Below are 27,923 nucleotides of genomic sequence, written 5' to 3'. Positions count from 1 at the left end.
CTTACATATGGGTGCACATCCAGTTACTTCCATGAAGCTTAAAAGTAGAAGTTACATGAACTTGGAAGATATGAACTGAGCTGATCTGGGGTGTGGCAACGTATCAGGGAAGCGTCCATCTGTTCCAAGTCTTTTTCTTGGCCTCTGTCTTAGTCTTCATTTCTTCATTTCTTGGTCTCACAAGTGGCACTGGAAGGGATTAAAGGGGACACAAGCACAGACTCAAAAAAAAAAAAAAGAATCCCAAACCTAGGAATTCAACATACAGTCATCATTTTCCAAATTTGTCAGGGTGTATTGAGAAAGATTTGATAAAAACGCCAGGGCAGGGGTTGGCAAAATTTTCTACAAAGGGTCCAACGGTAAGTATTTCAAGCCTTGTAGGCCATATGGTGTCTCTGCAATGACGCAGCTCTGCTATCATAGCAGGAAAGACAAACATCACAGACAATAATAAATGAGCCTGGTTACATTCCAACAGAACTTTATTTACAAAGACAGGTGGTGGACCAGATTTGACCCATGAGCCTTGGTTTGCAGCCCCCTGCACTAGGCTCTGAAGAACCCTAAAGCCATGAAAACTGGCTGCATAGGTCTCCCAAAGATTGACAGGGGCTCCATTCTGTCTCTTCCATTAAGGACAAAAATAAAAGTTTTATTCTAATTATTTTGTGTGGTGCTTTGGTGTTTTGATGTTCTTCTGAATGAGTGATCTCAATTCCTCACTTTTGTCTCTTCTCCCCTCTATGTTTATATCTCTAATTGCTTCCCATTTTCTTCATTCTGCCCTTTTAAACCCACGGGGTTGGGTGATTTTAGAGTGATGCTCTTTCACATTCATCCTTGCTAAAACCCTGGCTTCTTTTCAGGGCCCTCCTCTATATTAGGGCAAGAGGCAATGTGCAGTAGTGTAAAGAGCACTTATCTGGATCACTGGGCAGGACATGCCCACCGGCTTGCTGTGTGACTTGGAGCAAATTACCTCACCTCTCTGAGCCTTCCTTTTCTCATCTGTCAAATGAGGGAGTTGGCTAATCATCTCTAAAATCCCTTCTAGCTCTAAGCTTGTGATTTTAGGAAGCTGCGGCTTCAACTCTAGCCAACTGTCTGGGGCCATTAATTAGGATGTCACTCACAGACCTTAATGAAACTGCCAGGAGGCCACAGAAATTAGCCACATGATCTTCTGTAGTTGGCAACCTTCCGAAGCTGGGTAGGGTTACCAGCTAACTTCAGGAAATCTGAGAGCCCATCCCACTAAAGGGAGCAAAGGAACACAAATGACTCCAGGACCACTATGCTCCAGGAAAATGAATTTGCATTCCTGTACTGCCATTGAAGTAGCTACAAATATTGACTAAGTTGGAAACAGGACCCAAGGGAGCTTCTGTTGGGAGGTGACAGGCTTTCCCTTCTCCATCAGATCCTCTTGTGTGGGGCTCTCCTGGCCATATAAAGAATAGCCCCTCAAAGCCCACCAAATAAATATATTAGGTCAGGAGGAAAGAGAGGCTTTGAAGGGTTAAAAAAATGAATGATCAAATTCCAGCATGTGCTAAAGGAAAGAAGCCTTCTCTGAAGCAGGGATGAGGGAGGTCAGGGAGGATCAAGGAGCCTGGCTGAGGCAGGGGCTGGCAGTGGTTGGCAGCTTGGGGGGAGTTTATACAGCATCATCCCCCAGGTCACAGCCCCGTGGCTGTGGATGCAGCAGATGCGTAGGGGGCTGGAGCCCTCTCCCTCCCTCCTGGACACAGTCTCAAGGGATGCAGAGGGAGCAGAGAATCCCGCATCCTGGCCTTGAGGAGAGCAGGCTCTTATTGTCTGACTCTGCTAAAGCTGTCTTATTTGTAGCCTAAATAATTCACTCACCAATCTCTCAAGGAACATTAGAAGAAAAACAAAACCTGACCCAGCCCTCATGCTCAGGTTCCCACTGCACTGAAGGCAGGCAGGCAGACCCAAGCTGCAGAGATGGCCTGCCTTCAAAGCTTCACCAGGGTTGGCAGCCTTCCAAAAATTGCCTGGGGCCTGGTTTTGTACAGCCCTTGAGCTAAGAATGGTTTGTACATTTTAAAAGGTTTTTTAAAAACAACATGAAACAAAATAAACAACAACAAAAGCAGAGCAGAATATGCCACGGAGACTGTTTGTGGCCTGCAAATATTTTACTATCCTTTCCAGAAAATGTACCAATCCCTTAATCCCTTCCCCAACCTTGAAGGAGGTGATGATTACCTTTGACCTACTCCTTGACTACCCCACCCTGTGACCCCACTATGTGCAGAGATTCGAAGTTGTCAGAGTTCTGACATCTACAGTCTAGTCACTGTTCACCCCATTACCAAAAACAACAAAAAGGCAAACAAGAAGATACACTCTGAAGTGGGGTGAACAGTCTTGATTCTACTGCATGGGGAGGGAGGGAGAGAAGCAGGGAAGGATGGAGACTCAGCCTCAACCCATCATCTGATCTGTCTTCTCTGAGGGTCAGAATTCAGCACGGTCCCAGCTGGTCTCTATTGATGCCCCTCCCCTCAAGGCCCCATCACACCCTGCAATCCTGGCGATCCCAGCTGATCCTAGCTGATCCCAGCTGATGCCAGCAGACGCTGAGGCTGTAATTCTCTTCCTGATGAGACATCTAAGTAACTCGTCTCTCTGAGTCCCTGAGGCCTGTGTGTCATCCACAAACCACCTAGGGTGCCAGCCTGACTGGCTGACCTTCAGTCCTGGGCAGAGGCTCCATTCAGCCCAGCAGGGCCTTTGAAGGAAGAGGAATCTGACCAGCCCTGGACGCCACCCAGACCCTCTCTTGGAGCCAGAGCCTCTGAGAGGTACAGCCTAAGGACTCCGGCAGAGATGGGCTAGAGTTGACAAGGAGGCTGCCAGCTCAGAGTGCTCAGCTGTAACTGGGCTGACTGATCTCTGGGTGTCAGGGGGTCTGTTTCGAAGTTTCGGGGCTGAGGGCGGAGTGGATATCCAGTGGCCCTGCCTCCTGGTGGGTAGGTATTCTGGACTATTTCAGATAGGAGTGACCTTCATAAAAGATCCTGCTCAAAATCATTGCACTGTCCAGCCAGTTCTTTGCAGGTTCCTGTTCTTAAGATAAAAACAGTGTGGAAGGTTCAAGCTGGAATCCCATCAACCAGGCCAAGTGAAAATTCAACGGTCTCAGAGATTTGGGACCCCAAGCTGTAACACCTTGGGCAAGTCACCTCATTCCTCTGGGACTCAGTTTCCTCATTTGTTAAAACAAGCAAACAGACAAAAACCTGGGGTGCTTGGGTGGGGGTGATTTTACAGTCCTGTCCAGCCCGTACCCGGTGTGTCCAAAGCAGGCAAGGCCTCTGCAGAAGCTTTTCTGGAAGGTTGTTTGGCTTCATCTCTGCTTTCCTTCCTCAAGTCAATTCAGTCCCATCCAAATGAGATACGGCTGGTCTGGCATCAGGGGCGAGTGTTTTCCTTTAGTACGTCAGCAGCTTGCTGGGGATTCGGATTGACGCGAGGGAGGGAAGAAGTGGGTGGTGAATATGACCTCTCGTCTTTGTGCCCTCTGGCCAGAGAGTGGCTAAAAAGCTGTAGGAGTCTCCTCCCCAAATCCCCAACACGCTCACAGCATATGGTCCAGAAACCGGTCGGATGCCACACACTTATCTAAATTATCTAGATTGCCTTTCGTCAGCTCTTCAACTTGACTGAACATTCCCTAAGGGTAGGGATTGTATCTTGACCTTCTTCCGTGCCCCCCAGGGAGAGCCCAGCACCACAGGTACATGGCTGGAGATGGGCCTGGAGATATGAGGTTCGTATCTGCTGAGAAACTTAACTGCAATGCCTCTGGAAACAGTGCTGCTGCACTTGGCACAGGGCGTGGGTCCAGGTAAGTGAATCTCCATATTTGTCAGCTGATAACTGGACACCATTCTCCAGTTGGTGGCTTAATCAAGCTGTCAGGTCATGACCCCAAGAGCTATCGTGTGACCTAGAGAGCAAGTGATGTGGGAAGGTTAGAGAAGGGAATGCCTGTCCCACCCCAACTTGTCTGAGAGTCCCCAGGATATGCAGGTCACATAGAAGTCACTGCTGCCACTCCCATCCCCCTAAAGCAGTCCACACTTGGAAAGCACGGCTGGTGGCCCACGCAAACCTAAATCTGTCTTGGATCACTGCTGTTTGCTTCAGAGTGGCTACCACATTGCAAACATAGTGATCTACAGGCTGCAAACCCAAACCTATAAAAGAGTAACAATGTCACAAGCTCTGGGGTGGGTTTCTTCTCCTCTTACATATACTCAGAATGGCTGTGTCCCTTGCCTGCCTGCAGATAAGAAGCTCTACTTTAGATCCAGCCACACCTTTTCTTGCTGTCGCTCCTGCTCTGTGCCCTATGAAAGTGTTGCCCTTTTCAGAACTCCAGAGCCTGCCTTTCCTTCTCGACTGTTTTGTTTGCTTGTTTGTTTGCTGGGTGTGATGGTGTGGAGGGAAGGCAGAAGGCAGAGCTCCGGCTTGCCCCACAGTGTCACTCATCTGTACAAAAGGCCTGACAGAGCGATACAACTGATTAACCGTGACAAATGTGGAACTGCTAACGAGTTCAATAAAATTTTAATTACCCCTTGTTCTGTGGGGAAGGCAGCAAACCATGAAAATAATAATCCTCTTGGGTGGTGTCAGCACAGCAATTCAACTAGAAGAAGGCAGGTGTGAGCTGTAGGGAGTGAGTCATGGGCGTGTGGGGTGAGGCCTGCGGCAGGGGTGGGTGGGCAGGATGGCTATTGTAGAGATTCCCCTCTGAATTATCTAGACAATTTCCTCAACTCCCTGCTTTGTTCTATGGACCTGACATTTCTGGGAGGCAAATTCACTCCTAGGCAGAGGAGGAAACCAAGGCTTACGGAGCATCAGGAATTTGCCCAGAAGGACACCTTGGATTTTAAATACAGAAGCCCCAACTCCAGTCCCCAGAGTCTACACAAACCCAGGGGAGACTGTCCGGGGATGAGGCCAGATGGCTTGCAGATCTCACCTCGGGAAACCTGCATCCTAGACCCCAGGGCTCCTGTGCCCCCTTTTCCACCCCCAGTGAAGGGGAAAGAGTAGGGGTGGGATGAAGTGTCGGTCCCTGAATACCTTGGTGGTTTTGACTTTGTGTCCACTACTGCAGCTCCATCCCGACAGGTCCGGGAGCACTTTACACTCCTCCCCCGGCAGGCAGGGCTCCATCTGACACCACCACTTCTGCAGGACGATGGAGGCTGTGGGAGCAGGAGGCAGTGAGGGCAGCTCTAAGTTCTCTGCAAGTGCGGCATGCAGTTGTCGGGGTGGGGGGGTTCTGTGCAGAATAAGGGCATGCTTTGAGCCCTGCATCTCCCTCGTCTCTTCCCTACTCCAGGCTGCTCAGGACAGTACTCAGGCTGCGGCCTGGGGACACAACCATACCAACCTCAATCCCACTGACCGCTACAGCTCACCAAAGACAGAGTGGGGTGAAGGCAAGGGAAATTGTCTCTAAGGCCACCCTTGAGTTGAGCCGCCATGTCATTAGCAGAGAGGCACAGGCTTCAACACACTCCTCGGCGCACGTGAGCAAGCCTGCAGGCCATTTGAGGGAGTGCGCAAGCAGGTGTGTGCGTGTGAGCACAAGTGGGCACGTTTATGGCACTGCCTCGTGAGTGTCGGAAAACAAGCAGGGGTGGGGCCCTGGGAAAGGCGTGGAGACAAAGGACTGCAGGGCAGCGTGGTACACGTGTGTCCACGTGAGGGGAGCGTAAAGGCCGGCTTGAGAATGAGAGGAGGGCGTGTGTAAGAGGCCTGGGAAGGAGGTGCAGGTGAAGAAGTCAGCGTGTGGAGCAGCAGGTGTGAGGCCATGAGCCTGACAGGAGGCCTGAGCGGATTCGTGTGAGGAAACGAATCTGCGTACGTGCCAGGCAGTAGGTGCAGCCAGGAGGGAGGGTGTGTGCGTGTGACAGAGCTCTCCTCCCCTACGGGGTTGGGGATGGTCACATCTGCGCCCCTTCCCCCACAGGTGGCCCCATCATCTGAGATGCCGACGGTGAAAGCCCTGAGATGGGCATGAAATTGTATCCGCAGCAGGTGGCGAAGCCTGGACAGACCTTATCTCTCTGACCAGGCCCTCCTCCCCAGGTCCCAGCCTCTCACTCACCATCCACGCAGGAGGGCTTTGCCCGGGTGGTGCCAGCCACCTGGCCAGAGAAGCAAGAGCATTTGACAGTCTGGGAGCGCTCCTCGATGCGGTTCCGGTTACAGCAGCGGTGAGCGGCAATCACCTCGCAGGTGCCCTGCTTCACAGGGACTGAAGGGGCCAGCACACGATCAGGTGCCCGGCCCAGGCCAGCAACCCTGCTCCCCTCCCACCCACCCTGGTTGTCCTCCAGCCCCTCCTCCCAGCTCCGGGCAGGGGTGGGTAAGATATTTCCAATTGCAGGGGAGGAGGAAGTGATGAAATCTTCCTGCCACATCAGTGTTCCCATCCTTCCTTCCTCCCCAGTGAGGACACACTCATCACCCTGGCAGCGTCTGGCCCTCGGGCAGGAGAAAGATGGAGTCCACAGCAACCCCCACCTCCTGGCTTCCTCTGGGTGAGGCCAAGGGCCCCAGGGGCTTACAATGCGTGGGGAGGATCATCCGCTTACAGCGGCTTTAGCCATCCCAGAAGGAAAACCTCAGAATTAGGCCAGGAGGCTAGACTTAAGCCCTGACCCGGGGGCTACTCTCCCTGCAGAATACCTTCTGGGCTGGAAGGAAAGGTGAGAATGGCTCTGCTCATGCCTTCTTGGTTTGGGATAGCAGAGGGGGGCAGAGTTCCTGGGTGAAGAACAGAGGAGCCAGAACCCCTAGAATCTGCGGGTTTTATTTTGCCTCAGAGATGTGCCTGCTGAGGAAGGGTGTAGGGTGGTGTCCAGCTTTTCAGGCATCCTGGAACAGCACCCGCCCACCACCTCCCCCCAAACCTGTAGGAGTTTGAGGCTGCAAGGAAGCCGAGGCCAGGCGGGTCCACAGCCAGGCCAGGCAAAGTGCCAGCAGCCAGCCGCCCGTGCTCCAGTTCTGCGTGGCCCTCTCACGCATCCTGCAGAGAGAAGCACACACCCTGCTTGACTCCAGGCAGGAGCCCCCCCAGTGCCCAGTCCCAGCATCACCGTGCCACGTGCTCCGGGAGGCAAGAGGCGGGCAGGATGCACGCCTTGTCCCCAGGCAGCTCTCAGCCTGGCACAAACTCACTGTAGAAACTGGTGAGTGCTACAGTAGGAAAGGGGAGCAGGAAGGGAGAGTGTTCTGCTTGGAAAAGTATGGAAAGCTTTGCGGAGGAGACAACATTTAAGAGAGGTCTTAAAGAATGAACCGGACATGGTCCCATGGAGGCCTGTGACATCGAAGGAACCATAATGCTGACTCCCATGTTTTGAGCACTTGACCCACGCACTCTGCAGACATACCCTTGAATCCTTCATGACTGTCCTACAAAGTAGGATTATTTGTACCCATTCTACAGATGAGCAAACAGATATTCAAAAAGCCTGGACACAACATAAACAACCATCAATAAAGGGCTGACGAAATACATTGTGGGCCAAATGCAGTCCCATCCAGACAGCTGTAACAGAATGAGGAAATGCTTTACCTACTGCGGCATGCAATGATCTCCAACGATAATCCATCATCTTAGGGAAAAAAAGCGAAGTGCAGGGTGATGTGTATGTAATGTGTAAAAGGGAGGGATTACATATGTTGCTCAAATATGGGTAAGCTAGCTCTGGAAAAGGTACCAAAAGACCCCAATAACATTGTTTGCCACCAAGAACGGAAACTAGTTGGCTAGGAGTGGGAAACTGGTTGGCTGGAATACAGAGGTAGAAGGGAGACATTTTTCTCCCCATTGTTCAAGTTTTTTTTTAAGACATTTTTTTTTTTTTGATGTGGACCATTTTCAAAGTCTCTATTGAATTTGTTACAATATTGCTTCTGTTCTATGTTTTGGCTTTTTGGCCATGAGACGTGGGATCTTAGCTCCATGATCAGGGATCGAACCCGCACCCTTTGCATTAGAAGGGGAAGTCTTAACCACTGAACCACTGGGGAAGTCCCGCTCCCTATTGCTGTTTAGTCTTTTGGGTTTTGAACCATGGGAATGTACTAGCAACTCAACTTAAACAAAATATAAATATAAAAAGGAAGAAATGAAACGGAGGCTAACAGAAGTCAAGTGACTTGCCCAAGGCCAGGCAGCATGTGGGTAGAAGAGCCCTGAGCCCAGAAACCTGCCCTGTTCCCCCTGGATCACCTTGCTTCTGCTCTCTTCCCCTTTCCTTCTCCTCCTTCACCCTTGATGGTTTGCATCTCCCAAATCTATGCCAGAGAGTGGGCTAGAAATGGAGGGAATCCCAGGAAAGCAGAGGCACAGTGCAGCTGGGAGCAACCCGAGCAGAGAAGGAGCCTGAACCACCCCCTCTGCTGCACTGCTACCCCTTGAGGCATCAGCGGGCTCCCTCAGGTGCCAGCTTAGTGCTGGGAACGCCAGAGGCCAAACCAAATGCCAGGACCTGGCTGCTCCCTTGTATAGGGTGCTTGATCTCTGTCTACCCCCACCCCCCTCAACTGTCTTCTGACTCACCTTTTTGGGGAATCTTTTATCTTCTGTCTGTTCATCCACTGGCCTGAGACTCACTCTACCTAGACAAGTAGGAGAGATTCTTGTGGTTTGCAAGGGATAGAGGGGGCCCATGGCCCTGCACGGGATGGAGGAGGGCCTGGGTGAAGGCAAGTGGGTGGACCGGGCACTGAAGTAGAGCTTAATTCTGAGGTTGTTCCCCAAGGTACCAGGACAGGGGGCAGAGTCCCTCCTCTGCCCTGGGAATTCACAGGGGTCCTTGCAGACTCTGGGAACACGCAGGTTGGTAAGCCTGAGAAGGGAAGCCAAGGGAGTTTCTCTGTCCTAGGAGTGAAGCAGGACTGATGGTAGGAGGTGTCTAAGAGCCAACACTGTCACCTCTCTGGCCTTGGGAAGGGGCTGAAGGCCAGGGAAGGGTTTCTGAGCAGAATCTGACAGCTGCTGCTGGGAAGAAGCACCTGGGAATAACCCCTGAGGTCCTGAATCCTCTTTGCCTACTCTTCCTCCTAGCCCGATCGCACCTGCTTCCTGGACTGGCCAGGGGCTGGCTCAGCTCTGCCACCCTCACCCCCATGCCTACTCTAGAGGGCTAGAATGGGAGTCTTCCAGGTCTCTGAGCCTCAGCCCCAAAGTGTCTCCATTTCTCCCTATTGATCTTCCCTCCCTCAGCCTCCACAGCGGGGTGGAACTGAGGCAGGTAGGATGGTGGGGCTCCAGAAGGATGGAGAGCCATGTGTCCTAGCTCCCCAGAGTGAGAGCCCAGGAAGGACTGCGGGGGCAGATGGAGGAAGTGGTGCCAAAACCCCTGGGATGGGTGTGCTCGGTGGACAGAGATCTTCTAGAAATACAACTTTTCTGAGTAGGTATCTCCTCTCCCTGCCCCCTTTCGGAAGCTTTGTTTTGATCATTGCAAAGGCAGCTATGTCTTTTCTCGCGCAGTGCCCGGACCTATTTCTCTCTGAGCTGCCACACCCTCAAACCCAACTCTCCCATCTCTCCTATGAACCCCAAGACCCAAAAGACCTAGGAGTGGGCATTTGGGGTGGGTTCTCTGGCATTCTATTCCCTCCCTCAGAGACAGCTAGAAAAAGAAGTTTCCGGGATTGGTTTTCAGGCATCCAGACTCCTGCCTCAGTTTCCCAGGCTGTTTTCCCCAAACCCCTGCATACCAGCATGGGGTTGAGAATGGGAACCACAAGATCCTTTAACCTTTCCCTACCTTCTTCCGCCCCCGCCCCGCGCCCACTCAGTCCTCCCAGGCCGGAGCTCCCATGCCTGGGACCTACCTGCCCCACGGCTGTGCCCACTGGTTTGACCCGCCGGCCTGCGGTTCTCCTCGCCTCTGCGCCCGGGATCGAGACTCCGAAAGGAGGATTGCAGGCGGGAGCGCCGGCTCTGGTGCTGTCTAGTCCGGAGTCCTGTCCCCCTCACCAAGTTGCTGCGTCCCCGAGGCGGAGAGGGGCTCTGGGCAAACTGGCGTGGGTCATGGGGGGCCCGCTCTGGGCACCGGGGAGCTCCGGGACCGCCCGGCCAGCTCTGCAGAGCTCAGCCGGGGTCCCTCCGGGGCTCCCGCCCGCAAGCCGGGCAGCGCGCGGCCGCCACCGCCGCCGCCTCCCCCTCGCCCGGGGCCGCCCCCGCTTCCCCAGCCAGCGCGGGCGTCGCCGCCGCCTCCCGGACAGCGCGGGGCACAGCGCGCAGCGCGCCGCCGGCCCGGCGGGCACAGCGACCCCTGGCGGTCTAGGTGAGACCAGGGACGAGGGGAGGAGAGGACCGCCAGACACCGCGATGTGGTCCCGGGTGTAGGCAGGGTGATTCAGAGATGTCCCTCAACACTCTGGAGGTCTTGGGGCTTGGGGTGGGGAACGTGAGGAATGATAGCCCAGACCCTCAAGGGTTTTGAGCCTTGAAGATTCCCGAACTGTGCTGTCCAATACCGTAGCCACTAGCTGTATGTGATTACTTAAATCTAAATATAAATTAAATAACATCTTAAGTTAAGCTTCTCATTTACATTCACAACATTTGAAGTGCTCAATTGCCACATGTAGCTGGGGACTACTGTATTGGGCAGAAAATATTTAGAACATTCTCATTGCACAAAATCCTATTGACAATGCTCTTCTAGTTTGCTATGCTAGCCCTTCAGTGTTAACATGTTAAAATCCAGGAGGAATAACAAATAATCTCTGCCCCAGGAGTGGTGTCCTCTGGGGCAGGGCAGGAAGAACCAGGGGAGGTATGAGGGTAGGGGTTCGGTAGGTGGGAGGGCTTTGGTAGGCTTGAGGAGGATGGGAATAAACTCCAACTTATGAACGCAACTCTGAGACCCAGTTTCTTCACCATAAAAACTGCAATGTAATTGCAATTGTATAGTGTATAGTTCTTTACAGGGTGAAATTCTGGATGTGAAAATAGTAGACAAATGAAAGAGAGAAGTGGCAGTCTGTGAATTTGTCTCTTAATTGAAGGACCTTTCTTTTAGTTTAAGAGGGCTTTGGGATTGGAGTAATGGGAAGGGGAGAGACAAGAGGAAGAAGCCTAGTTCCTGGCTCTGAGCCACTGCATGTGGCCCAGGATAAAGGGACTTCTCTCTCTCTTTTTTAATTAATTAATTAATTAATTTTGGCTGCACCAGGTCTTAGTTGTAGCAGGTGGACTCTTAGTAGCAACATGCATGCAGGATGTAGTTCCCAGACCAGGGATCAAACCTGAGCCCCCTTCATTGGGAGCTTGGAGTCTTACCCACTGGGCCACCAGGGAAGTCCCTAAAGGGATTTCTCTTGAGGATGCCAATTTCCCACCCCTAGCTGAGGCCTCACACACTCCTGGCAGGACCAGCCTCTGAGCAGTTCTCAGCAAAGAATATCCTACAAGGCTGCTTCTTCCCACTCCACCCCCTCTCTTCTCTCTCACTCTGTGCTGCCTCAGGGATGAGTAGAGGTGGTGACCTTCTCACCAGGTTCTGGGGCAGTCTGAGGATGGAGAAGGTGTGATAACGCCAGGAACAGGAGGTGAGAGGTTCAGGGAGAGGGGAGCCTTAGGATTTGGGTATGGTTGGAGGGCTGTTCTGGAACCCACGGGGGCTGTTGACATCCCTGTTGACCATCTGGTGCTGGAACTAGGGGGTCTCTGGGCTCTGGCTCTGGCCTACTTGCAGTCACACCATGATGGGTGTTGTGAAGAGCCGGGATTATGGAGCTGGGTGACACGGAGAAGTGGTAAGCAAACTGTCCCAGAAACACTGAATAATAAAAATAGCCAGGGTGTTATATTTTTTCTTCCGTCTTTGTCTTGCTGCTGCTGTTTATGCCATTTATCTGTGAGCTGGTTCCAGTTCTTCTCAAACAGGAGGGAAATACCCACCGCAGCAGCGTGTTCTTCATCTCCCTGTCTGCCTTGCCACTCTATGTGCCATTGGGTCTGACTTTTTCTTTTCTTTTCTTATGACTTCTTTTTCTTTCTTTCTGCCCAGAGTGCAGACATAATTATAGAAGTCTACAAACCTGAATGACCATTGTGAGATTTTTGTTTGGAAACTGCCAGGAAAGGCACCCCTTCTGGGGGTACAATGTGGCCAGGAACAGAGAGGGTCACGGTCAGGAAGCACCCAGCTGACAGAGTCTAGAGGTGGAATCCCCACCATGGACCGGGTGCCAGTGGTCCCTGGGAACTCCCCTGACTTGCATTAGGACCATAAGGGCCTTATCCCCATTTGAACTATGCGTGGGGTGGCAGGTGTCTCTGAGCCTAATAATCAGTTCCCAGGCTTTGGAACATACCTCTTCCGGCATCAGGTCAGTACCACCCTCCCCTCTCGGGCAGACACTTAGACTGGCCTGTGTCTCCCCCTGCCCTGTGTCTCCCCCGGGTGGCAACCACAGAAGTTGTTCACCTCCACTGTTCTCAGTCTCTGCCTTAAGAGGAGGAGGGTGGGAGAGGAGGAACACCCACTCTTCTGTTATTCACCTACCTCTTTTTTTTAATTAATTAATTTATTTTACTTATTTATTGGCTGCATTGGCTCTTTGCTGCATATGGGCTTTATCTAGTTGCTGCGAGCATCTTCATTGTGGTGTGTGGGCTCCTCATTGTAGTGGCTTCTCTTGTTGCGGAGCACAGGCTTTAGAAGTGTGGGCTTCAATAATTGCAGCCCACAGGCTCCAGAGCACAGCCTCGATAGTTGTGACACATGGGCTTTAGTTGCTTCGTGGCAGGTGGAATCTTCCCAGGGCAGGGCTTGAACCCGTGTTCCCTGCATTGGCAGGCTGATTCTTAATCGCTGCGCCACCTAGGAAGTCCTCACCTACCTCTTAAAACTTCCTCTTTGACCTAGATAAATCAGCTTGGTTCTTAAGATAGAATTGGTTTGGGTGGCTGGGGAACGGACATGGGCGTGAATTTCACACTGGCTGTTGACCTCCTGGAACAAGTCATGTAAAATGACAGGAGTGTCCAGTCCTGCCTCATGCATAAAAAAGAACAGAATAAAGCGAGCCTTGCAGGGTTAGTGTGCAGCGTAAAGGGCCTAAAGTATAGAAAGTGCTTTGTAGAGGGCCTATTATGTAGTAAGCCCTCAATAAATGGTAGTTATTACTGTTGTTATCCTTACTAACTAGTTCTGCTGTGGTCAGGGGAGGTCCAAACACGGGGGGAAATTGGGAACTGAAAAAAGTGAAGTCGGGGTGGCAACCGCTCTGCCGCATCGAGAGGTGGTCTTCACGGGGAACAGCGCCCTCAGGAATCCAGGAACTTACCCAGCTCCCTAACTCAGGATGGCTGGCTCCAGCCTGCCTTGTTACCACCTCCACACCACCCCCAGCACCAGCTCGCTGGCCCTCACTCTCACCGGGGCAGCCCCACCCAGGCAGAAGTGTTATCACACCTGGAGCTTCACACGCAGCGGTCGCCGATGGAGGTCATCAGCTCCGTCACCCTCTGGGCAGGCTGGCCACAACGAACCCAGGGTGAGGAGACACCGCCCTCCCGTCACAATGGGGAGGTTCTAGCTGAGGCCTAACATAGAGCAAGGCTGAAAAAAGATTTCCTTCTCTCTGTCCCCTGCCTCCAACAGCAGATCCTTCTTCCCCCCAAAAAACGGAGGCGGGAGAAGCCGGAACGGGGCGGGGGAGAGGCCGCCAGCCGGCGGCGCTGTTCCCGGGGTAGCCCAGAGCCGCAGGAAATTTTCCCGGGGCCCGGCCTGGGGGCCCCGGAGCCAATGGAGCGGCCGAGCCGACCGGAGCGAGCACCGCCCCTCGCGAGCCCTAGGGGGCGGGGCCTGCCCTGGGGCGGGGCCACGGCCGAGGGCGGGGCAGGGAGGCAGCATGCTCAACCGGGTGCGCTCGGCCGTGGCGCACCTGGTGAGCTCTGGGGGCGCCCCGCCTCCGCGCCCCAAGTCGCCGGACCTGCCCAACGCGGCCTCTGCGCCGCCCGCCGCCCCTCCGCAAGCTCCCAGAAGCCCTCCGGCCAGGGCTGGGAGCGGGCGTGCGGCGCCCGCGAGGACAGCAGAGGCTCGAGGAAGCTTCTCACGACCGACCTTTCTGCAGCTGAGCCCTGCGGGGCTGCGACGCGCCGACGACCACGCCGGCCGGGCTGTGCAAAGCCCCCCGGACACCGGCCGTCGCCTGCCTTGGAGCACGGGCTACGCCGAGTGAGCGCCCCCGGGGGCACCCTAACCAGGATGGGACTCCCACTCCCAACCTCCTCCCCACCTCGGCATCCCGGCGCAGGGATGCATCCCCCCGCGCTGCGCTCGGTGCCAGGAGCTCCCTTTTCCCCAGGACCTTTGCTGCCCTCTGGGCTCGGGCCGCACCCACTCCCAGCCCTTTCTCAAGTCGGGTGCAGTTTTCCTCAGGACTTTCCAGCTCGCTGACTACCCTCACCCACGCCGCTTCAGGACCTTGTTCTCTCCCAGAGCCCGGAGGGGAGAGGGCCCGTGAACGATGAGTTGGCCGGTTCTCAGTCGCGGCCTGGTAGTTTAATGGCTAAGGGAGGAGGGGTTGCAAGGAGCGGGGGCCCTTTTAACATAGGAGATGGTGGCTGGAAAAACTCCTTGGGCTTCCCGACCCCAGCGCCCCAGTTCGCTGTCCCTCTTACCGTTCCCCTCCCCCTCCACACCCAGAAATAGCCCGCGACACCCGGCGGCCGCGGGCTTCCCCAGGGGCGGGGGAGGGGGCCGCCCGGGGAAGCGGGAGGGCCCCCTTTGAACACCCCTTGGCGAGTGGACTTGCCCTGGCCAGGCAAGGAAGTGTACGCCTGGGCCGGAGCGGTCGGAGTGGCGCCGGCTCGCTCCAAGGCCGCGTGGATTTTGTTTGTTTGCTGTCAGTGCAGGATCTTATTCCCTGACCAGGGATTCTGGGGACCCGGCAGTGAGAGAGCGGAGTCTTAACCACTGGACCACCAGGGAATTCCCTTAGAGCCCGCGGATTTTTAATGCATCTGCTGGGAAAGCAGAGCACTGAGGGAAACGGGGGTACTGAGGGGCTGAGGGTGGTGGCTGGTGGCCTCGTGGCCCCACTACCAGCTCCATTAACTTCCTATTTGGGAAGAGTTTGGGGTTATGTGGCTCCTGCGTGGTCCAGGGGGGCTTCCACTCTGCCCTATTTCAATTCCTCTTTCCTGATCTGTGCTGGAGCACTTACTCATTGCCAAAGCAGCAGAAACTGGGACTTCCCTAGTGGTCCAGTGCTTAAAACTCCTGGCTTCCAGTGCAGGGGTGCAGGTTTGACCTCTGGTCAGGGAACTGAATGCCCACACGAGGCCAAAAAAAAAAAAAAAGAGAGAGAAAAAAGAAAAGAAAAGAAAAAGCAGAAACCTTCACTGGATGATTTTAGGATAAAGGTGGGTGTGCTCATGGGGATGGGGTGGGATGTTGTGGACAAGGCACTAGAAGAGTTTGTCGGGGGTCAGGGTGGATGTAGAGTCTTTAAAAGCCAGGAATTAAAACCTCCTTCCCTCCATCCAGGCCCTTCCCCAGTGGCACCATTAGGTAAGGGATGGGAGAACTGAGGCGGGAAAGTGCTGCTGTGGCCTTTCTAGGAGGTGGGGACCCAGGCACGACTCCTTGTGCCTTGCCCTGCCTCCCTTCTCCTCCTCCCTCTGGCCTGGTTCCCAGGTGGCTGTGACCTTTCTCAGCTTGGCCAGCAGGCCAGAGAGGGTATGTGTGTCTAAGGTGGGAGTTATTCCAGGACCTGGTCTGGTGTCCAACCTGATGTGGTCACTCTGGCCTGGCAGGGTCATCAACGCTGGCAAGAGCCGGCACAATGAGGACCAGGCTTGCTGTGAAGTGGTGTATGTGGAAAGTCGGAGGAGTGTTTCAGGGGCACCTAGAGAGCCTCGCCGAGGCCAGGTAAGCTCCCCACCCCCTTTCCTATCCTCCACAGGAGACACATCTGCAGGATTCTAGGCATTTGGTTTTAATCTGAGCCATGTGATAGACCTACCTCCTAACACTAGCTTTCTACCTTAGGCACAGAACCTTTATCTGACATTGATCCGTTAGATTCTACCATGTCAGTATGAATATTTAGTTTTCCCCTTAAAATGTAGATGCTCATGTATTTATTGATGATTTAAGTAATTACCATTGCTTATTTTTGCATCTTTTACCTCTGAGTTTGACTTTTTTGATGCTTTGCTTTCAGACACATAGTATGCCTTTGGTAAATGAGTGAATAAATCTAATTTGCCTTTAATATCAAACTCTAACCTGCTCTCTAATGTTTATACAGATGCCCAGAGTCTTGCTCTTCTCCCTGCATAACACACACACATACACAAACACACACACTCACCTCCAACTTTTCCTCCACCAGGGACTCTGCTTCTACTACTGGGGCCTGTTTGATGGGCATGCAGGGGGCGGAGCTGCCGAAATGGCCTCTAGGCTCCTGCATCGCCACATTCGAGAGCAGCTAAAGGACCTGGTAGAGATACTCCAGGACCCCTCACCACCTCCCCTCTGCCTCCCATCCACGCCGGGGGCTCCAGGTTCCTCTGATTCCTCTCACTTGGTTGGTCCTCAGTCCTGCTGGTCTTCGCAGAAGGGAGTGACTCATGAGAACCTGGTAGTGGGTGCCATTGAGAACGCCTTCCGGCTCATGGTAAGTGGGTGGCCCAGGCCAAGGGCCTGCCAGGCAGACATTCTGGTCAAATCTGTATAGGAGTCAGGTGGCCTGAGAAGGTGACCCTGAGAACCCATAACAGCGTTGAGAACCTGAGCAGAACTTGGTTCAGAGGGAGGAAGAAGTGGGTGTTACATGTAGAGACGTCTTCCCTGCTCTCCACCAGTGTGGCTCGCCTGGGCCAGTTTATTTCTGCAGATGTGGGGTGGCTGTGTGCCCGGAGGCTCTTCTTCACCCACCCCTTTGACCCTTCCTCACATGGCAGGATGAGCAGATGGCCCGGGAGTGGCGTGGCCACCACGTGGAGGGGGGCTGCTGTGCACTGGTTGTGGTCTACTTGCTAGGCAAGCTGTATGTGGCCAACGCAGGTGACAGCAGGTAAGGGGTGGAAGCTTTGAAAAAGGCTGTGGGGGGGAGCGGGGTGGGGTGGGGGGGTCAACTTTCTGGAATGGGGAAATAGAAGAGAGTGAAGCGGTGGGTGTTAAAAGTCAGAGACTGGAGGGGGTCAGGAGGGATCACAGACATAAGGAAGAGCCTGAAATAGCCATGAGGAAAACGAGGGGTCTGCGTGAGGGACCGTAAGGGAGGGCCTGGTCTTTTTGGAATTCTTTATGTGAGGGGGTTGAGGCGAGCCAAGCCCCAAACTTTCCTTTCTCTGAGCAGAGCCATCATTGTCCGGAATGGTGAAATCATTCCAATGTCCCGGGAGTTCACCCCGGAGACTGAGCGCCAGCGTCTTCAGCTGCTTGTAAGTAGGAACTAAATTCCCTACTCCCATTCCTTGTTGAATCTGGTGCCTCTCTGTACCCTGTGTCCCACCCCCACCACACAGGCAGACCGCTCCTTACTGGGAAGGCCACTCTACAGACCATGGAGTGCAGGGCTGAGCTGGTGTAGAGGATCCGGCAGGAAGGAGCGTGGGCTGCTCCAGTGCTTCCACTGTGTCCCCAACTGAGGAAGGAAGTGCAGTCAGAGTTGGGGGAAGGAAACAGCAAGGGCCCCTAGGCAGCAGGATGGCTTAGTGCTTTAAAACAATGGCTCTGGAGCTGGGCTGCCTAGGATTGAATCCTGCTTTGAGTACTTTGCTAGTTGTGTGATCTTTGGCAATTCCCTTAACTTCTCCATGCATCAGGAGTTCCTGCCTTAAAGGTCACTGTGAGGATTCAATGAGTTAATGTATGTTAACATTAGAACAGTGCATGGTACATAGTAAACTCCATTTAAGAGTCAGCTATAATTAACATCATCTGTATACCAGGATGTGCTGTAAACCTAATGGCCCCTGGCCCTCTTCTCTGTCTCGCCACTCCCAACCCCAGGGCTTCCTGAAACCAGAGCTGCTGGGTGGTGAATTCACCCACCTTGAGTTCGCCCGCAGAGTTCAACCTCAGGAGCTGGGGCAGAGGATGCTGTACCGGGACCAGAACATGACTGGCTGGTAACACTTCCCTCAGAGCTGGGGCCCATTTCCATGGCAACACAACCAGTCCCTCACCAGCAGCAAGGTGGAAGCTGCAGGACGGGCCAGGCTGGGCGTCGGGGGGGTGTGGCCCCTCTAAGGGGTTTGTGTAAAGGGTGAGGCTCCTAGGGGAGAGGGGCTTTGATGCCTGGGTGATGCCTCCTCTACTCCCCCTCCCCAGGGCCTACAAAAAGATCGAGCTGGAGGATCTCAGGTTTCCTCTGGTCTGTGGGGAGGGCAAAAAGGTAAACTCCATGGTAGAGGTGGGAGAGGGCAGGAGGACCCACCACAACTTGTCTAGGGAGGTGGAGGTTCTACCTGAGGGTAGGGGTGGAAAGGGTCCACGTTCCCAGAGAGTGTGGGAAAGGGCTACAGCAGCAACCCCTCCTCATTTCCTTTAGGCTCGAATGATGGCCACCATTGGGGTGACCCGGGGCTTGGGAGACCACAACCTCAGGGTCTGCAGTTCTACCCTGCCCATCAAGCCCTTTCTCTCCTGTTTCCCTGAGGTGAGCCGCATGGGAGCCTCCTTAGCCATACTTTCCCTCCTCCGGGGGTCTTGGGCTAGTTTTCTCCCAAGGTCGCCATATGCCCAAGTTCTCCCTGCACCCTCCTTCCCCACCAGGTGCAAGTGTATGACCTGACGCAGTACGAGCACTGCCCAGATGATGTGCTAGTCCTGGGAACAGATGGGCTGTGGGATGTCACCAGTGACTGTGAGGTAGCTGCCACTGTGGACAGGGTGCTGTCAGCCTATGAGCCCAATGACCCCAGCAGGTAGGGGTTGTATGGCGGCAAGGGGATGACGATGGGGAAGGAAGGGACAAAGGGAAGCAAGGCTTGGGGACCCACATGAGGGCCTGTGTATCCATCTTCTCATATACATGTTGGTACATGAATGTGCACATGTGCTCCCGGCAGGTACACAGCTCTGGCCCAAGCTCTGGTCCTGGGGGCCCGGGGCACCCCCCGGGACCGTGGCTGGCGTCTCCCCAACAACAAGCTGGGTTCCGGGGATGACATCTCGGTCTTCGTCATCCCCCTGGGAGGGCCAGGCAGTTACTCCTGAGGGACTCAGCCCTGAACCTCCCACCACCATCCCAGCCTCTCCATGCTTATGCCTCTCCCAACCCAAATTCTGAACTTGTCTCCCTGACCTTCTTTAGTGGCAATTTAACTGAAGAAGGGGTGCCAGTTAGATCCAAAATTATAGCTCTTGGCAAATAAACCAGATGGATAAAGGTGTGTGTCTTTATTTACGTTGAATGAAAACTGAAAGGTAAGGAAAATCTTTGAGGTGATGGAAAGAACTGAACTCCAGAACAGTCCTAAAAATGTAGTGTTTCCACGTTCTTCCTTCTGCCCTTTGCTCTTCCCTCTCCACACACTCTCATCTGCTCTCTGGCTTCATCCAGGTGCTGGCGTCTTCCAAGGCATTATTTCCAGCCCGACCGTTCCTGAGCTTTAGACCTATATATCCCAGTTGTCTCCCGAACATCTCCTAGACATCCCACAGGCACTTCAGCTCAATATTCCTCCAACCGAATTCATCATTTCCTCCACAAATATGTCCTCCTCCCGGCTCAGGGGCCCCAGTTCAGCTACTCAAGTTAGAATTCTTGGAGTTGATCACCTTTGGCTTCCGTTTCTTCCTCATCAAGCTAGTAAATCACTAAGTATTATTGATTATATATTTTAAAATATATTTCTTAAAAAATTTTTTTTTTTTTTTTTTAGTTTTTGGCCATGCCACATGTGGGATCCTAGTTCCCCGGGGACCAAAGATCAAACCCGTGCCCCCTGCATTAGAAGTTTGGAGTCTTAGCCACTGAACCACTAGGGAAGTCCCTTAAATATATTTCTATTTTTCCATCCCTATAGTCACTACTTGAGTCCTTTAGTATATTAGCCTCCTAACTCATCGCCTAACTCTGTCTCCAAGCCATTCCTCTGCTTTCCCCAATATACAATATACAATATACACAGCAGCCAGGGAGCCCTTTCTACAGTGTGAATCTGAGTTGGTGATTCCTCTTAGAAAATACTTCAGTGGCTCCTTACTGCACCTAGACCAAAACTGACACTCAACTCTTGAGCGTGGCATATAAAGACCTTCATGATCTGGCCACTGCTTCCTTCCCCACCCCCCACCCCCACCTTCTTGGGGTTTCCACAACTCTGGGTCTGGAGTAGCTCCAACTCATTTAAAATCTACACATCACCTCATCCTGAACACTTCACCTGTCCTTCCACAGCCCATGCATGCGCCCACTACAGCGCTCTCCTCTTGTACTGTAACTGTCTATATGAGGAGTTGGTACGGAGTAGCAGTTAAGTAGCAGGGGCTTGAAAGTCCTGCTGTTTGGGTCCTGGTGCCAAACCTAACACCGGGTCTGCGATCTCTCTGAGCCTCAGTTTGCATTTTGGAAAAAAATGGAGATAACGGTACTACCTCATGAGGTAGTTGTAGGGCTAAAGTAGTTCGTGTATGTAGAGCCAGGTCCTTGTAATAAGGGTTCAATAACTATTACCTGTCTTGAAGTTGCCTGCATTCTGAATTTAGACTGTAAGTTCTTTGAAGGCAGAAACTGATCTGAACTGAGCACATAGCTCAGTTTTTTGAGCCAGTTAAGAGGCCTGGGACCCAACTGCTCTGCACCTCAGTTTCCTCATTTAGCAAATGTGTGGGTTGCTCTTCAGATCTTTAAAGTCCATATGTCTTCTTTCACTCATTCATTCAGCACATATTTGCTGAAAATCTATTATGTGCCACACACTGTCCGGACAGTGGGAAGGGACAGGCTGGAGAATCACCTTGGGCAGCAGGGAGACAGACCAGCTCTGGAGCCAGACAGGCTCCAAATGGCAAAATTTGGGCAAGCCGTTTAACTTCCCTGAGCCTCAGTTTCCTTACAGGCAAAAAGGGATGGGTATATTTAACCCACAGATCTGTGATGACCCTTAAAAGCTATGTATTGTGCCCTGCACAAGCTAATAAAATGTGAGTAGACTTCCCCAGCCGCCATCCACCTCCTCAGGCACCTTTCAGGGAAGAAGATACACGTGTTGGTAAATACCCAACGCACAAGTCAGACCCGGCTAGGTATCCCCAGAGGCATAGAAATAATACAACGGGGGTGGGAACTGAATTCCCAGATGGGGATCCAGAAAGACTTCCAGGAGTGCCCTTTGAAGGATGGGTAGCAGTTGGAAATTCCAGGTAAGGGGAAAGAAGGGAATTGTGAGGTGGAATCAAGTGCCCTGAATCCCAAAGGTTCTGGAAGGTCTCCAGGGCTGGGCGGATGATGGTGGGCTGTACTTACTCAGCAATGGTTCCAGGAGGGGAGGATGGGCATCTTCCGCGGCCCCCTCCTGGGGCGTCCCCGCAGCCGCCCTTTCCAGCAGCCCCAGGTGATGCAGGCGCGGGTGGCCGCTTGGCCACGGGAGGGCAGCAGCGGCCCTATCCTGACCCCACCCCGGGCGCCTTCAACTTTCCCGACGCCGGTCCACCACTAGGCGCTAGAAGGTGGGGCAGAGACAGAGCCCTCGGGGGTCCCGTTGGCCGCGCCTCGCCCCGCCGCCCACTCCTCCGCAGTCCAGGCATCTCCCCCCGACCCCGGGGGCCCGCGCCGGGCGACCCGCCGTGGCCGCGGGCTGGGGCCGGGGGCGGGCGGAGCCAAGGGCCGCCCAGCCCGCCTCTCCCCGCCGGTCGCCCCTCCCCGCGAGTCGCCCCTCCCCGCCGCGGCGCTGGAGGAGGGCGGGGCGGTGCCCCTCGGGTCAGTCTGCCTCCGGCAGCGGCCGCGCAGCTGGGAGCGGCGGAGCGGAAGGTACCCGGGTTGGGGCCGTGGGCAGTGGGGTCGTCCTGGGCAGTCATCCCGGGCAGAGCACTTTCCCCCTCCTGCGCTTGGCCGGAGCTCGGGGCGCCGGCCGGGGAGGGGCTTTGGCCCCGAGCGCGGGCCGCCTGCCCTCCCCTCGTACGCGGCGTCTGGGCGGCGCGCGGGTCGGGCCGGCCCGGCCCCTCCCTGCCCTCCTGGGCTGCAGCGAGGGGTCCGGGGAATCGCCCCGCGGGGCCTCTCGCCTCTTGCTGTCCGAGTCGGAGTCCGTTCCCTTCTCCTCCCGGCTTCCCGGAACCTGCCCGGCCGGGCGAGGGCAGGGGAGGCAACTTGGGTCTCCGCGAGGGAGCCCCAGCGCAGACGCTGCAGCTCCCAGGCCTGGCGGCCCGCTGTGGACCGCGGTTGAGGTGTGGATCGGGGCCAGAGTCCGGGCTGAAGTGGGAATTCCCCCTCCTGTCCGGTGGAGTGGCGGGATAGGGGCAGGGTGTGACCGCGGCGACTGCCACGGCTCCAGGGGTCTGGACGTCGCCCTGGATGGTTTCCGGAGCCGGCCTGGAGTGGAGGTAGGGGAGATTGGGAAGGATCCAGCGTGTGTGTGTGTGTGTGTGTGTGTGTGCGCGTGGGTGTGTGTAAGCATCTCCTCCCTTCCAGCCCCCTCCTTCACACTCCCTAACCTGGCTAAAGAGTATCCTGAAGGTTTGGGTCTGGGAGACCTCAGGCCAAGTCCTGCCCTCACCTCTGCGTTTCAAGGAGGAGGTATCTGATTTCTTCCCTAGACCTCAGGGGTGGTCGGCAGGGTACAGCAACCCCTAGTTCATCTGGAAATCTAGAGAATGCCTGAGGAGAGGGCAGCTGCTTTTCGCCAGGGAAGGCCCCAGGAGTTCCAGGTTCGTTCCAGGCCCCGTGTGGGGTTTGGTTGCCCCTCTGAGGGTCAGTGGGACAGTTCCTCAGGGGCTGCCTCTCACAGGGAGCTGTTGGTTCTTGCCATCTTGGCCTTGGGCCTGGTGGCCTGGGCCAGCTACTCTTCTGCGCCTGAAGGGAAAGTCTTCTAGCTGAGCTGGGGCGGGGGCTCCAGGTCTTTTAATGCATGCCCTTGCCCTGGAGTTCTGGCCTCTGCCCATCACCATCTGGTCTGCTTGGGGGGAGTGGGGGAAGGCAGTGGCACAGTCATGCCTAAGCAACTGGTATCACCCCAGTGGTGAATGCCCTCCATCAACACTGCTCATCCCAGGTTATGGAACTTGTGGGAGTAGGTAAAAGGAGTTGGTTGCCGGGGTACAATTTCCAGGGGACCCCCTTTTCTAAAGGATGGTTTCCATTTTTGGAGGAGATCCCCTGGCAGGGTGAATGCCTCCTTGCTTGTTTTGGTGGGTATCCGAGTGGTGCAGGGGGAGTGTGGCCATGCACTCAACTCCTATAAATTCCTTCTGATTCATATCAAGTTCCCCTGATCCCAGTGTTGTGCCTGTGTGTGTGGAGGGGAGGAAGGTTACCCAGGATCCCACTGCCTTGGGCTGGAGTATTTGTTTCCTAAAAGGCAGACCAGGGCAGGGCTGTGAGGTGGTGGTGTGTGGGGAGTAAAAGAGTTCAGCCTAGCTTGACAGGATGTGGGACTGAGAAAAAGCCAGGTTTGGGGCAGAGATCAGGTTACTGTCCCCTTCTTTTTTAACTACTCCTTGTGTGGTTGGTGCTGGGACTGGCCCTCATTTGTCTCTTTTTTGGGGCTCCTCCCAGCACTGGCTCCAGCCCCCGCTTCTCCCTACAGCCTCGACTTCATCTCAGGCTCAGAGCCCGCCCTCTCTTCCTCCCGGCTGTAGGCCTGGGAACTCCAGCCGGCTGGAGGTCAGCTCCTCTCCCTAGGGAAGGAGGAAGTGAGGCTCAGCTTAGGGGCAGGGAAGCTGGGAAGGTGTGATGAACTGTGCAGATGCTCTTTGGTGTGTGTTGGGGGCGGGGGACACATGGAAACCCCGGGAAGCTGACTCCTTGCCCTGAGTCACAGGGAGGGATGGGCAGGGCCTCAGGGTGAGCTGGATGGAGGGGAGGAAGGGGCTGTTCCAGGAGTGGGTGGAGGTGATCCCCTAGTGGATTATTCTGTCCCTCTGATGTGTGGCTCCCTACAGTGTGGTCATTGTCCCCTGCCTGGGGCTGAGTGACCCAGTGTTGCTACCAGGCCCGGGAGGAAGGGGGGGAGGAAGGCAGGCTGCCCACATGTGGGCTGTGGGCGCTGCCTGGACTGAGCCTCCTTTGTGTGGCTCGGGGCTCTGGGAACCAGGACCGTGTGGGCCAGGGAAGCCTGCTGGCTGCTGCCGCTGCCCTCTGTCTGGATTTCCCTCCCTCCGCTCTCTTTCCCACCTCTGGGGTCATATGTAGAAAAGCAACAGACTCCAGAGTCGCACAGCCCTGCTTTGAGTGCCATCCCTGCCATGACTCCTAATTCGTGTCTTAACCTCAATGAATCTCACTTTTTTAGTTGTCAAAATGGGAAGATTACTATCTACCTTTCAGGCTTCTGGGGACTGAAGGAGGTGATTTTTGTCAAAATGCCCCCCATAGTGCCTGGCACCTGGGGGTGTGATATTCTTTTCCTTACCCACCCGTATCTGTAGGGGCTCTTCATGGCTTGTGCCAAATGAGGGAGAGTGTGTTCCAGATTGCACCCCCACAATCATTAAACTTTAAAAGTATTGAAATCCTAGTAACAAATACATCTGACTTGAAACCCTGATACGTAGAATAGATAACAAGCTTGCTCTTTTGGACACGTCACTGGTCCCTGAGCACCCCTCTGGGTGTCCAGAGGCCCACAGCTGGTGAGTGGATTAGATCAGAACTCATGCTTTCTGGCTCCCAAGTGGGTGGTTCTTCCACCTCCCACTTCTGTATTCTAACCCGTGGGGGAGACCTGTCCCTGACCTTGAGATTAGGAATTTCAAGCTCAGTTGCCTGAACAGTTGGTTCTTGGCAAGAACATGCCTGAGCAAGCCCCTTTCCCTCCCTCCCCTCCCTTCACTGGATGCCTCGGTTTCCAGGGAGGTCTTGGGGGCCCCAGAGAAGGGTTTTTGGACTTACTGGCTTTTCCCAACATCCCCGCTGCCTCCTCCTGCCAGCCCCAGCCATGGCTGCCATCCGAAAGAAGCTGGTGATTGTGGGGGATGGGGCCTGTGGGAAGACCTGCCTCCTCATCGTCTTCAGCAAGGATCAGTTCCCGGAGGTGTACGTCCCTACTGTCTTTGAGAACTACATCGCAGACATAGAGGTGGATGGCAAGCAGGTAAAGGCGAAGAGCCCCTTCCCATCTAACCTTGGAACCATGTGCCCCCATCACTTATGGGCCTAGTGACATCGCTCCGTGTCCATGCTTCACGGTCCCTGCTGGAACCAGTGGAAGTTAGGAAGTGAAACTGCAGTCTTAGGAAATCTGGATACCCTCCTAGTTTTTCACACACTGGCTCTGTAATCTGGGCCCAGTCCCTTTGCCTCTGGGGTTAAGCTCCCCCAACTGTAAAATGGGAATAATGGTAAGGCCTCCTTCGAAGGGTTTTTATGAGGATTAAATAAAATAGCGGTGCTCACAATGGCAACTCAGACTGCACAAAGATCAAGCATTATTGTCTCAGGATTTAAGAAACTCACCTTAATTTATGTTGTGTGACAGTGATTAGCAGTATTCCTGGCGTATAGCAGATGCTCAGTAGGTAGGTGTTCATTGAACCTAAGGGACCGTGGTTTCAGAGAGGATCTCTGGGTGGCAGGGTGGGGGGTGTGTGTACCTGGGGCCCTCAGGCTAGCTAAGCACTGGCCCTGTGTGTCAGGTGGAGCTGGCTCTGTGGGACACAGCAGGGCAGGAAGACTATGACCGCCTGCGGCCTCTCTCCTACCCAGACACTGACGTCATCCTCATGTGCTTCTCCATCGACAGCCCCGACAGTCTGGGTGAGGGGGCTGGAGGGAGGGGATTGAGAGAGCCAGCCAGAGGGAGCTCTTGCCTTGACTTCTTTCAACTGTCTTCGGAGGCTATGGGGGAGGGGTACGGGGAGGACCCGGGAGGGTGTGTACTGTGAGGGGGAGGGGTTTTGAGCTGTGAAAGGGACAGTCCTACTGAATAGCCTCTAACACGCTGCCTGCCTTGGGGAGACAAGGGGACCCAGGGGGAGCCTTCCAGCCTACGTGGAGGCACCAACACCTGTTGGGACATGTCTGTGCAGAAAACATTCCTGAGAAGTGGACCCCAGAGGTGAAGCACTTCTGCCCCAACGTGCCCATCATCCTGGTGGGGAATAAGAAGGACCTGAGGCAAGATGAGCACACCCGGAGAGAGCTGGCCAAGATGAAGCAGGTGGGTGCAGCCGCCAGGCTGGGAGCCCTTGGGGAAAACGGTGCCCTCTGAGGGCTTGCAGGCTGATAGAGGAGCCTCCCTCCTCCTGATTCCCTGTGAGAGGTGGTGGTGGGGTCCACCTCCTACCCCCCTGCATCCGCACCCTGGTGAGGCAGAACCAGAAGGGCCCTTAGGGTCTGATCCAGTATTTGATGAAACGATCAGAGGACAGAGTGACTTATCCAAGGTCACCTGGCATTTTGTCTGTTATCCACTGTTTGGCATTGGGGCTATTAAGATGAATTTCAAGAAAATTCCTACCCTCAGGGAACTGGGTTCTTACAGTAGATGTTTTGCTTGAGGTATGCAGGTTGAGCCATCAGAGTATACCTGGGGAGGCGTGTGGGCTGCTGCAGATGTGGGACGGAGGACATTCTAAGTGGCTGGGGAAAAGGCCCAGAGTGAGGGAGGTGGCTTGCTTGGGGACCTGGTGAGTGGCTTTCTAGCCAGAGTATGAGTTACTTAGGGAGAGCTGCCAGGATAAGGAATATGGGCTATTCTTTGAGGATAATTATGGCAAGGTTTTAAACTTGGGACAGATACGGTCAGGTCAGCATGTTAGAAAAATGATTCTGGCAGCCACAGAGGATGGATTGGAAGAAAGTGACAACAGAGGCAGGGAGGTCACTCAGGAGATGGTAGATCCTCATTCAGGCAAGAGCACAGTGCACTGTAGGGTGTAGGACTGATGGAGGGAATTTTGAAGGTAAATAGGAGTCTTGGGTCTCTGGCCTAGAAGCTATCCACCGTGGCTGGGGCTTGGGTGCTTTGTGCGGTCAGGGCTGGAGGAGATATCTGTTCTAGTTACAAACATGGGTGAGGTGCACCTAACCAACAGCTTCCTTTGACCACTCTCCTTCTACCTTCCCAGGAGCCCGTCCGATCTGAGGAAGGCCGGGACATGGCAAACCGGATCAGTGCCTTTGGCTACCTTGAGTGCTCAGCCAAGACCAAGGAGGGGGTGCGGGAGGTATTTGAGATGGCTACTCGGGCTGGCCTCCAGGTCCGCAAGAATAAGCGCCGGAGGGGCTGCCCCATTCTCTGAGATGCCCAAGGCCTTCCCTCCTCCCCACTTCCCTTCACAAGGGTGCAGAAGCTCCCCTTGTCCCCAGCAGCCCCCACCCTATTAGGGATCCCTGCTGAAGGCTCCCTTTCCCAATTCCCTCCTGCCCAGGACTGCATCAAGTTTCCCCAGCCCTGATGGTGGTGGCTGCAGGCCCTCCCTCTCAGCACTCTGGGAACCCAGGGCTATGTCCTGCCTCCCAGAGCACAGTCCCTCCCCCTGTTGCCTTGGTCCAGGGGTGGGGCTCTTGATCCCTTTGGCCTTCCCCAGAGGATCATCACACCAGCACTTTATACACTTCTGGCTCAGAGTATCTGGGGTAGGGGACTTGGAGGGTGTAACCCAGAGTCCCGCGCCCCTGGTGTTTCTGCTTTGGGCAGGGGCCTCCTCTCTGGCTGTACTTGGTGTGGGGCATAAATAAAGGTCACAGGCTCCAACATGTGTGTG

The 27,923-nt window shown here is 54.5% G+C and overlaps 3 protein-coding genes across 9 annotated transcripts; 2 read left to right on the top strand and 1 right to left on the bottom strand.

Annotated features, from left to right (window-relative positions):
- Window positions 1-508: 508 nt before the first annotated feature.
- TAFA3 (TAFA chemokine like family member 3) lies at window positions 509-10,210 on the bottom strand. Of its 4 annotated transcripts, XM_057695620.1 has the most exons (6): window positions 9,913-10,210; window positions 8,630-8,688; window positions 6,972-7,087; window positions 6,164-6,313; window positions 5,131-5,255; window positions 4,633-4,708 (listed from the first exon to the last, which is right to left on the bottom strand). In XM_057695620.1, the coding sequence occupies exons 2-6, from the start codon at window positions 8,662-8,664 to the stop codon at window positions 4,688-4,690; spliced, it is 447 nt and encodes a 148-aa protein (XP_057551603.1). In that variant the 5' UTR covers window positions 8,665-8,688; window positions 9,913-10,210; the 3' UTR covers window positions 4,633-4,687. The 4 variants fall into 4 exon arrangements, with proteins under 4 accessions (XP_057551517.1, XP_057551603.1, XP_057551435.1 ...); XM_057695534.1 differs by lacking the exons at window positions 4,633-4,708; window positions 6,972-7,087; window positions 8,630-8,688; window positions 9,913-10,210 and adding an exon at window positions 509-3,982 and having other exon boundaries at window positions 6,164-6,894; XM_057695452.1 differs by lacking the exons at window positions 6,972-7,087; window positions 8,630-8,688; window positions 9,913-10,210 and having other exon boundaries at window positions 6,164-6,894.
- Window positions 10,211-13,943: 3,733 nt separating this feature from the next.
- On the top strand, window positions 13,944-19,446 carry PPM1J (protein phosphatase, Mg2+/Mn2+ dependent 1J). 2 transcript variants are annotated; one of them, XM_057750777.1, is made up of 10 exons: window positions 13,944-14,273; window positions 15,857-15,971; window positions 16,438-16,725; window positions 17,012-17,124; window positions 17,410-17,494; window positions 18,066-18,184; window positions 18,387-18,450; window positions 18,607-18,714; window positions 18,831-18,926; window positions 19,127-19,446. In XM_057750777.1, exons 1-10 carry the CDS (start codon window positions 13,948-13,950, stop codon window positions 19,223-19,225), a joined length of 1,413 nt encoding a protein of 470 aa, XP_057606760.1. In that variant the 5' UTR covers window positions 13,944-13,947; the 3' UTR covers window positions 19,226-19,446. The 2 variants fall into 2 exon arrangements, with proteins under 2 accessions (XP_057606760.1, XP_057606677.1); XM_057750694.1 differs by having other exon boundaries at window positions 18,831-18,982.
- A 2,435-nt stretch (window positions 19,447-21,881) lies between these two features.
- RHOC (ras homolog family member C) lies at window positions 21,882-27,913 on the top strand. Of its 3 annotated transcripts, none has more exons than XM_057750905.1 (5): window positions 21,882-22,032; window positions 25,146-25,309; window positions 25,851-25,971; window positions 26,244-26,374; window positions 27,285-27,913. In XM_057750905.1, the coding sequence occupies exons 2-5, from the start codon at window positions 25,154-25,156 to the stop codon at window positions 27,456-27,458; spliced, it is 582 nt and encodes a 193-aa protein (XP_057606888.1). In that variant the 5' UTR covers window positions 21,882-22,032; window positions 25,146-25,153; the 3' UTR covers window positions 27,459-27,913. The 3 variants fall into 3 exon arrangements, with proteins under 3 accessions (XP_057606888.1, XP_057551065.1, XP_057550984.1); XM_057695082.1 differs by lacking the exon at window positions 21,882-22,032 and adding an exon at window positions 22,045-22,445; XM_057695001.1 differs by lacking the exon at window positions 21,882-22,032 and adding an exon at window positions 22,454-22,601.
- Window positions 27,914-27,923: the final 10 nt, after the last annotated feature.

Source organism: Hippopotamus amphibius, chromosome 1, assembly GCF_030028045.1.
Source record: "Hippopotamus amphibius kiboko isolate mHipAmp2 chromosome 1, mHipAmp2.hap2, whole genome shotgun sequence".
Classification (NCBI taxonomy): domain Eukaryota; kingdom Metazoa; phylum Chordata; class Mammalia; order Artiodactyla; family Hippopotamidae; genus Hippopotamus; species Hippopotamus amphibius.
Note: the sequence above shows the minus strand (reverse complement) of the source record. Positions and strands in the feature narration are given on the sequence as shown.